Genomic DNA, 9,853 nt, shown 5'->3' on the forward strand with positions numbered 1-9,853 from the left:
TCTAGTTCACCCTGTTTGCTGTTCATACTTTGTGCATTGGTGTATAAACATTTGAGTCCTTTGTGGGTGGCCCTGTGTTTCCTTTCTACATAACCTGTGTGGTGCCTGAGTTCCCCTATTGTCTTACCACCTATTTGGTTAGTGCACTTTATATGGCACTCGCTATTAGAGGCTTCATTTTGATTGGTAGCAAGGTTGGTATTCTTGTCCACACACACATCTGTGCTACATGCACTGATAGCCCTATAGTTTTTAAATTGCCGGGGACAGGGTTGTTCCGTATCAATTAACTCCCTGTCCCCGCTGTTTAGTTTAAATTTCCCTCCAGAAAATCTGTGAATTTATAGCCGAGTAACTCAGTCCCTTTTTTTGATGGATGCAAACCATCTCTTTTGTACATCTTTTGATTGGACCAGCTACTGACATCGTGACTAATATATCCAAAGCCTTCCCCTTCCTTTAGCCACATATTGAATTGTGCTATGCGCTGGCCTTTTCCGTTTTGCTCCTTATACACTGGTAAAACCTCTGAGAAAGTAAGCCTACAGCCTATTCTGCTAAGTTCCTTCCCCAAGCTCTGGAAATCATTCTGCACAGAGAGTACATCTTTTTGGGACAGATCATTAGTGCCAAGGTGTACAATAGCCTCCACATCACAGTCCTTGCTGCCATTCTTGATTATTTTAGAAATACGCTTCTTGTCCCTACTGGCAGTAGCACCTGGAAGACACCTGACCTCTTTCAAAGCCTCTGTGTCCTTTCCTAAATTTACATCCCTTATAATTGAATCACCTACCAGAAGGTAGCTTCTCTTTTTGGGAGCCTTTCTATTCTTGCATGACTGATGTGCAATACCTGATTCACACTTCTCCCTATCAAAATCTAGTTCTTCATCTCGGACCACAATCCCCTGCTTATTTGAGTTATCTTCACAAATACCTTTACCAGTCTCCTTAATGTCCCTATTAAGGTCAGCAAGAGCACTGTAGCTGTTGTGCAGGGACACAGCGAAAGCTTTGTGTTTATGGTTCACAGCTCTCACCCTGCCAGATCCCACGGTTGTCCACACTGCCCTTTTCCTGCAGGATCTTTGTGGTAAAGGGGGCTGATAGCAGGGAGGCTTACTAGAGTAGAGGGGCTGAACTGGACACCTAATTTCTGCCCGAAGAGCACGGATTACAGACCCTAGGTAAATGATCTGTCCTTGTAGGCTAGTGATTTGTTTACAGATAGGACAGTTTCCAAGTTTGAAAAGGGTACTGCGAAGGACGGCTGCAAAGCAGGTGTTGCACTGAACTAAGCCGGACATCTTAGATACAGGGGATGTCAGACACACTTGCCCTGAATGTACTGCTACTGTTTGTGATTTTTAGTTATATAAGTTCCTGGTGGATTCTCCCAAAACTTACAGTTTAAGCAGCAGCTGGTGGAATGTAGCACGTTCCAGCAACCCGATCAGAGTTGGAATGGGGTTTAAATAGAGTATAATACCCTATAAATATAATGGAGATCCAATCAGGGCCTTGCTACTTTCCTGGTGGATTCTCCCAAAACTTACAGTTTAAGCAGCAGCTGGTGGAATGTAGCACGGAATGTAGCACGATTCTCTACCTCCAGGAGCCCCGCCCCTTTCTGCGGGATTGAAGTGACCCCTAAGAAAGTAGGGATGATAGTGGAGGAGTCTCAGCTGGAGGACGAGGGAAGCCAGCTGAGACTTTTCCTGCGTCTGCCCAGCAAGCGAGGAGGGTTTGGCATGAGTCATTCAGTGCTCTGGAGAAGCAGAGATCCGCTGAGTCGGTCCGACGCAGTCGCTGCTTGACACCTTCTTGAAGACGGGCCATGGATGCTGGAGGCTTCGCTGATCCCCACCAGAATCTTCCTGCCTCTTTGATTTTTTTCCCCCCATCCAGATGCAGCTTTCCCAAAGAGATGCCAAGCACTCGTCAAGCTCTCGGCAAAGCAGAAAAAACAGAAAACCGATGGCAGAAAAAGACCCAGGGGTCCCTCAAGTCTGCCTTTGGAGTTTTTATTTTTGTTTTTTCTTTATTTTTAATTATTAATTTTTATTTATTTCAAAATTTTCGTTGGGTGATAGATCTGTTTACCCCGAGCATGCTTAAGTTCAATCAATCAGAGTAGAGCTGGAAGGGACCTAAACTCAAGTCAATTCTAGTCCAGCCCCCTCCTCAAGCAGGACACCCTATACCAGTGTTTCCCAAACTTGACAATTTTAAGGCATGTGGACTTCAACTCCCAGAATTCCACAGCCAGCAGTGCTGGCTGTGGAATTCTGGGAGTTGAAGTCCACATGCCTTAAAATTGTCAAGTTTGGGAAACACTGCCCTATACCTATACCCTATCTCAGGGGCTGCCCCAAAGAAGGAGTCAAGCTATTCTCCAAAGCGCCTAAAGGCAGGACAAGAAGCAACAGAGGGAAACTCATCAAGGAGAGAAGCAACCTGAACTAAGGAGGAATTAAGTGACAGTTAGAACAATTAACCAGTGGAACGACTTTCCTCCAGAAGCGGCGAACTTCATCGGGGATGGCCTGGGATGGCAGTTGCAAATAACTACAGAAAGACCTCTCTCTCCAGCCCCTTCAGATTCTTGTCTCCGTTCATTGATGGGTTCCCACAACCCAGCAGCCAACACTCAGATGCGGGGAGCAGCTTGTCTGAACCCCAGGAGTGAGATTTACCTCAGTGTTAATGTCCTGAGGAGTCACAGATAAATCTTCATGCCCCTCCCCCTTAGTTTCATCATAATCCTGATTGACACTCTCTCCTCGTAAGACTTGTGTAGGGGAGGGGCTGGGCTGGAGGCCGTGTGTGTGTGTGTGTGTGTGTGTGTGTGTGTGTGTGTGTGTGTGTGTGTGTGTGTGTGTGTTTTGCTGTTGGTCAGGTTATTCATTTTGTTTTTAATCTGTTTTTTATTTGTTTTGTCAGTTCAGTTTTCAACCATCAGTGCATTTAATCTCTTGTTTACAGGGTGAGCCACCCAATTAAATTAAATTAAATCAAACTAAACCCAATTAAATTAAACTAAGTGGAGCGTTTCACCCGAGCATGTGAACCAGGTCACTTCACTGGGTTAGGCTCAGTCAGTGCCCAGAGCAGGGGCAGACAACCTTGGCCCCTTCGTGACTGGTGGACTTCAACTCCCATAATTCCTGAGCCAGCAGGGGGGAAATTATGGCCCCCTCACAACTCGTAGACTTCAATTCCCAGAATTTCTCAGCCAGCATGGAACTATGGCCCCTTCGTGACTCGTGGACTTCAACTCCCAGAATTCCTGAGCCAGCATGGCTCAGCTTGGAAACCTCTCCCTTTCCCCTCAGTGTGGCTGGCTGAGGAATTCTGGGAGTTGAAGTCCGCAAGTCATGAAGAGACCAAGGTTGCCTCCCCTGGCCCAGAGTGAGAAGGGAAAAACATGTGGTCACTCTCGAGCATTACAAAACTCACAAAGGAAACTGGAGAGGGGGGCAGAGATGGGAGATCGACAAAATCAAGACTGCAGGCAGACCTCGACTTACCACAGCCCAGAATTTCTGTTGCTAAGCAGGGAAGTGAGTTTTGCCCCTTTTTACAATCTTTTTGCCACAGTTGTTAAGTGAGTTGCTATAGTAGTTAGTAACCTGGTTGTTAAATGAATGTGGCTTCCCCATTGGCTTTGCTTGTCAGTAGGTCACCAAAGGGGAATCACGTGACCCCAGGACGCTGCGACGGTCATAAATATGAGTCAGTTGCCAAGCATCCGCATACTAACCATGTCATCATGGGAATGCTGCAGTGGTCATTAAATGTGAAAACGTCAATGGAATGGAATGGAATGGAATAGAAATAATATAGAATAAAATACAGACTAGAATAGAATAAAATACAGACTAGAATAGAATAGAATAAAGACTAGAACAGAATAGAATAGAATGACAGAGTTGGAAGGGACCTTGAAGGTCTTCTAGTCCAACCCCCAACTCATAAACCCACTTTTTTCAGTGCAGTTATAACTTCAGTCACTAAATGAACTGTTGCAGATCAAGGACTACCTATACTTTAGAATGAATTAATTTCCTAGTTCCAAAACACTCACCTTAGGCTTCTGTGCTCCTTTTAAGGATCATTTGTCTATCCAACTTTGTTCTGCATGACCAAAGTTCTCTTTGGCTCTTTTCCCCGTTAATTAAATAATGACATAATGTTAATTGCCCCAGGGGCCCCTTAGCCCAAACGCCACCATCTGGCCTTGTGACCTTTGACCGGCTCTTGCTATTCGACGGTCCCTGGATGCCCTCTAGTGGCATGGAACACCCTGGTGCTGCCATCCACAGACCCATCCGTAAGCAGATGATGGTGTACCACAGTGTTTCCCAAACTTGACAATTTTAAGGCATGTGGACTTCAACTCCCAGAATTCCACAGCCAGCGTTGCTGGCTGTGGAATTCTGGGAGTTGAAGTCCACATGCCTTAAAATTGTCAAGTTTGGGAAACACTGGTGTAGCAGAATGTGTGAACCCAGATTCTTGGTCTCTGTTGCGGGATGTGTCTGAAAGGGCTGCTGGTTTTTCCTGGAAAACACCCAACCATCAATTGACCTAGCAATCTGGGTAGCTTCTCTACATTAAACAAAGAATTGCCTAACCCACGTTCGCACTACTCGAACCTAATTAAGGAGAAACTTCCCGACAGTGAGGACAATTCACCGTTTCTTTGGGACCATCCCAGTCCAGGGGTCTCCAAACTCGGCAGTTTTGAAGATCCGTGGACTTCAATTCCCAGGATTCCTCAGGCAGCCATGCAGGCTGAGGGATTCTGGGAGTTGAAGTCCACAGATCTTCAAAGCTGCCGAGTTTAATCTCGCCCATCTAGGATCCATCTAGCATAGGGGGTTGGCAACCTTGGCTCTTTTATGACTCCTGGACTTCAACTCCCAGAATTCCTGAGCCAGCTGTGCTGGCTCAGGAATTCTGGGAGTTGAAGTCCACGAGTCATAAAAGAGCCAAGGTTGCCTACCCCTGATCTAGCACAAACCTGGTTGAAGAGGGTGGCTGGGTCACCTGACCTGCTCAGACCACGGCTGGGCTCCCAGGGCTCCTGGCCGGCCAACTGCCCAGTCCCCCTTCAGCCCAGACCAGCCTATCGAGAAGGCGAGCAGGCAGATTCCTCAGGGCTTCAGAGAAGGGGGCAGCCCTGCAAAGCCCCACAGGCTGCTTCCAGAAATGGGGCAAGCCAACCCCCCCCCCCAAAGTACCTGGAATCCCAGCAGGTCAGAGGATGGCCTGACTGAAAGGGAGGCGAGGGCCGGGGTGCAATCAAGAGAAGGCCAAAGGGACCCACCAGGAAGGAGAACACCCACCCTTGGGGCTCAGGAAACCACCCAAGACTGAAGCCCCCCCCCTTCCCAGTTTCTGAGCAAAATGGCCTTGGAGCTCCTCTCCCCACCAGACCCTTCCTCTCCTTGGCAACTTCAGAGTTGCCCTGTTGGATGCCTGCCAGCTCTACCATCCTGTCTGGAAGGATGGCAGGACCTGGGTTGGCTCTGCCGGGCTCCCCCACACAAGGCCGGAGAGGCCTGCCCAGTGTGGCCCCAGCACCGAAAATCCCCTTTAATAACAGCCGGTTTGGTCTGCTGGTTAAGGCACCAGGCTAGAAAGCTGGAGATGGAGAGTTCTAGTCCCGCCTTAGGCATGAAAGCCAGCTGGGTGACCTTGGGCCAATCACCAGGCGACAGGGAGCTCTAGTCCCGCCTTAGGCGTGAAAGTCAGTTGGGTGATTTTGGGCCAATCACCAGGCGACAGGGAGTTCTAGTCCCGCCTTAGGCATGAAAGCTGGCTGGGTGACTTTGGGCCAATCACCAGGCGACAGGGAGTTCTAGTCCCGCCTTAGGTGTGAAAGTCAGTTGGGTGACTTTGGGCCAATCACCAGGCGACAGGGAATTCTAGTCCCACCTTAGGCATGAAGTCAGTTGGGTGACTTTGGGCCAATCATCAGGAGACAATGAGTTCTAGTCCCGCCTTAGGCATGAAAGCCAGCTGGGTAACTTTGGGCCAATCACCAGGAGACTCTTTCTAGTCCCGCCTTAGGCATGAAAGCTGGCTGGGTGACTTTGGGCCAATCACCAGGTGACAGGGAGTTCTAGTCCCGCCTTAGGCATGAGATCAGTTGGGTGACTTTGGACCAATCACCAGGAGACGGTGAGTTCTATTCTCACCTTAGGTGTGAAAACCAACTGGGCTACTTTGGGCCAATCACTCTCTCTCAATCCAACCCACCTCACAGGGTCGTTGTTTTGAGGAAAATATGAAAAGGAGAAGGAGTATTATGCATGCTCACCACTTGAGTTACTTATAAAAATAGTAAAGGCAGAAGATAGATAGATAGATAGATAGATAGATAGATAGATAGATAGATAGATAGATAGATAAATAGATAATAGATAGATAGACAGACAGATAGATAGATGTGTGTGAGAGAGAGAGAGAGGGAGAGAGGAAGAAAAAGCCACAGCAGGCCAGGCCAGGGGCAAGTGCGCAGGGACCGTTCTCACGGCCCGTCCTTTAATCGCTTGGAAGTAAGGCTTTGACTAAGGACCGGCGCTCAGAGCGACTGTCCCAGGGTCTCCCTTGCAGGACCCTCGGCAGAAAGAGCCTCCGGGTTCTGCCCAGCCCTGATGCGGATCAATTACATTCAAGAACAGGAGATCAGCAGAAGAAAATGCCCTCAGTCTGGAGGCGTCGCTGGGATCGTCGCTCCTGGCCTCATTTTGGTCCCCCTGGAGGACCCCCGGGAACAGACGGGCCAACTGGGCCAGCAGCAGGAAGCGGCTCACCCTTCCGCCGGGCGTTTCCCACAGTCACCCTCCGAAAGCAGGGAAAAAAGGGGGGGGGGAGGAAGCTAATTATACGAAGAGGACCCAGCCCACCAGAGAAGGGGATGTGCTAAAGGTAGAAGGGGATTCTTGCTGAAGGAGGCTGCCAGATGTGCAGACAGTCACGGTGGTCTGGGAAAAGGCTGGACTGGCCGGCCTCCAAGTCAGAGTAGCAGCCAATCCATGCCCAGAACCCCACCCTCTCCTGCAGGCCCCCCTCAGCCTGATATGTTGACAATGGAAACAGACCCAGGAAAACCCAGGGGAGTGAAGGGGTCCCACAGTCTGAGGTGGGGCAGGAGGCCGTGGGGGGACAGAGGGAGTCTCAGAAGAATTTGTCGTCAATTCTGAAGTGGGGCCGCGTGACGTCGTCAGGGTTGATGAAGACCGAAATGGACTTTCCCGGGTTCTCAGTCACCAGCTGCTGCAGCTTTTTGGCCAGCCGGTCGTCGGGCTGGTTGGGATCCCCTCCGTCCGACTGGGGGGAGGGGATGCTGGTAGCGCTGCCCCTCCGCTGGAGCTCCAGCGTCAGCCGGTTGGCGGCCTTGACGTGCTCGATGGCCATCTGGAGGTGCTCGGCCGGGTCGGAGCGCACGGAGGAGAGCTTCCGCGCGTGGAGCATGACCGTCTCCTCGGAGAGGTGCTCCAGCATGTTGCACTGGGGGATGAAGTAGTTGGGGCAGGTCTTGTTCACCAGGCAGTGCTGCAGGTCGTCAATCAGGCCCAGCAGGAAGTGGGCGGCGTAATCCTCCTGCAGCAGGTAGCTGGCGGGCAGCCGGTCGCAGGCCCAGAGCATGACGCTGCGCAGGTGGTAGGGGCTGATGGCCTTGGGGCGCGAGAGCAGCTTGATGATGATGGCCTTGCAGGCCTGGTAGGCCTGCATGAGGCTGGTGGAGATGCACTTCTTCAGCTGCACCTCACTACGGGCAAAGGAGAGGCGCCACTCGTTGTCCTTCCGACCCTTGTACGAGCAAGCCGGGACCAGGTAGAAGCCGCTGATGACCTCCTCCTCCGTGATCTTCCCGTCCCAGAAGTGGTTCTCCATCAGCCAGCTCTGGGCCACGGCCGGCCAGCCCTTGAAGGACACCACCGGCACGATGTCGTACAGCATGCGGCTGCTGCCCACCCCTAAGATGATGGAGATGAGCGTGCCGTTCTTCTCCACCTTCTCCACCTTGGGCATCCCCCGCTGGGGCTTCTTCTGGATCTCGGAGAGGACCACGCTGATGGACTCGTAGAACCAGTCGGCCACGCGGGTGGGGGAGACGAAGTAGTTGGTGGCCCCGTTGAGATGGTCCACGATGGTGCAGCAGTCCTTCCACTTGCTGATGGTCCCTTCGTCAAAGAGCCGCAAGCTCAGCCAGGAATGACACAAGGCGGAGTGGCGCATGTCCAGGGTGACCGGCTGGTTTCGGTCGTGCAGCTTCAGGGCTGGCACAAGCAGGGTGAAGTCCATGTCGTAGTCAGTGCCACGAGCGTAGAAGTTCAGTTCGTCCAGGTCAAGGTCCACCACGCCTTCTCGGACCCCTCCAGAAAGCAGCAAGTATTCATTGGCGACTGGAAGTTTTTGGTCAAGTTTTTGTACCATGCCTGGAAGGAAGAGAGAAAGAAGTTGAGAGGCAGTCTAGAGCTTGGTGCTTCAGAGCCTGCCCCAAAACAAGGGAGCAGGTGAGCACTCCCCTCCAGGGGGATCTTCCGAAGACAAAGCTTTATGGAAGCAGCAGGGTCAGGACCAAAACCAAGAAGGACACAGGGCGATTCTTTCAAGCTGAGCCCTTTATTGTAACTCCTACAGACAAAATCTTGCCAGATTGAGGATCTACTTTCTCTATTTACCGTAGACTCTGAGAACCATTAAGGAGGCACTGTCCTCACTCTCTTTCTCACACACAATACATGTGGGCTGAGTGGCCTCTTTCTCCTTCCTGGAAAGCACCCCCTCCCTCCTGGGGGATCTGCCTCCTCACTACATCGCATCACCTGTATATGTAGACTTGCAACAGTTTGTTTACTGACTGTTCAAAGTTACAACGGCCTTGAAAAAAGTGACTTATGACCGTTTTTTCACACTTATGACCACTGCAGCATCACGTGATTTACATTCGGAGGCTTAACCAACTGAACTCATATATATGATGGTTGCAGGGTCTCAAGTGTCACATGATCCCCTTTTTCGGCCTAATCAACGGGGGAAGCCGGATTCACTTAACAACCGTGCTACCCCCTTAAAAACTGCAGTGATTCACTTAACAACTCTGGCAAAGAAAGGGTGTAAAATGGGGAAAAATTTGGTTAACAACGGACTTGCTTAGCAACAGAAATTTTCAGCTCCCTTGTGGTCATCAAGGACTGCCTGTAGGCACAACCCAGCCTGAGCCAAGTTCTGCTCAGGTATAAAATATAAAAGGGAGGTATAAAGGTATAAAAGGAAAGGGAATCTAAAGCAATGCAGACTTCAGCTTGGCAGCTATAAACAATGCGCCATCGGGAGCAGAGTTGCAGAGGACGAAAAGAGAATCTCCTACAGCTGAACGGATCCCACAGCAAAAGAGGGCTGAAAAACCTGCCTTCGAAACCCCACAAAGCAGGCGGGCAGCACCATGGCCCCATCGGAGCCCAGCTCGGAGGGCTTGGAACTGGGACCATCTGACAGGGATGGCGCATCTCCCTCGGCCTGTTCGGAGCGGCCAGGAGGTGAGGACGGTGCTGTCCTGGCCCCCTCGGGCTTTAGGGGAGGTGGTCAGCCGGACGGGGAGCTACCTGCCTTCACAGACACAGGGGAGGATCAGTTGCTGACAGGCAACAGATCCCCTCTGATGAGGAACAGCTGCTTACTCCGCTGATCCCGAGAGCACGGAGAGCAGAGCATGGAGAGCAGAGCACAGGCAAGCCCAGAGAAGGAATGCAAGGCTACTGGGAGGGGGATCTGCCCCACCCCTCCTCACAAGGAACACCTGGAGGGGAGGGAGTTAAGGAGAAGCGTCTTTG

At 51.0% G+C, this 9,853-nt stretch overlaps 1 protein-coding gene across 1 annotated transcript; it reads right to left on the bottom strand.

Annotated features, from left to right (window-relative positions):
- Positions 1–6,519: 6,519 nt before the first annotated feature.
- On the bottom strand, positions 6,520–9,646 carry LOC120319834 (protein MB21D2). The gene is made up of 2 exons (XM_039369111.1): positions 9,626–9,646; positions 6,520–8,455 (listed from the first exon to the last, which is right to left on the bottom strand). The coding sequence occupies exon 2, from the start codon at positions 8,451–8,453 to the stop codon at positions 7,191–7,193; it is 1,263 nt and encodes a 420-aa protein (XP_039225045.1). The 5' UTR covers positions 8,454–8,455; positions 9,626–9,646; the 3' UTR covers positions 6,520–7,190.
- Positions 9,647–9,853: the final 207 nt, after the last annotated feature.

This window comes from Crotalus tigris, unplaced genomic scaffold, assembly GCF_016545835.1.
Source record: "Crotalus tigris isolate CLP2741 ecotype Arizona unplaced genomic scaffold, ASM1654583v1 scf7180000020968.1231947, whole genome shotgun sequence".
NCBI lineage: Eukaryota > Metazoa > Chordata > Lepidosauria > Squamata > Viperidae > Crotalus > Crotalus tigris.

Bases quoted from the DNA above. Each gene is read 5' to 3' on its own strand.
- LOC120319834 (XM_039369111.1), bottom strand. From the start codon at position 8,453: ATGGTACAAAAACTTGACCAAAAACTTCCAGTCGCCAATGAATACTTG.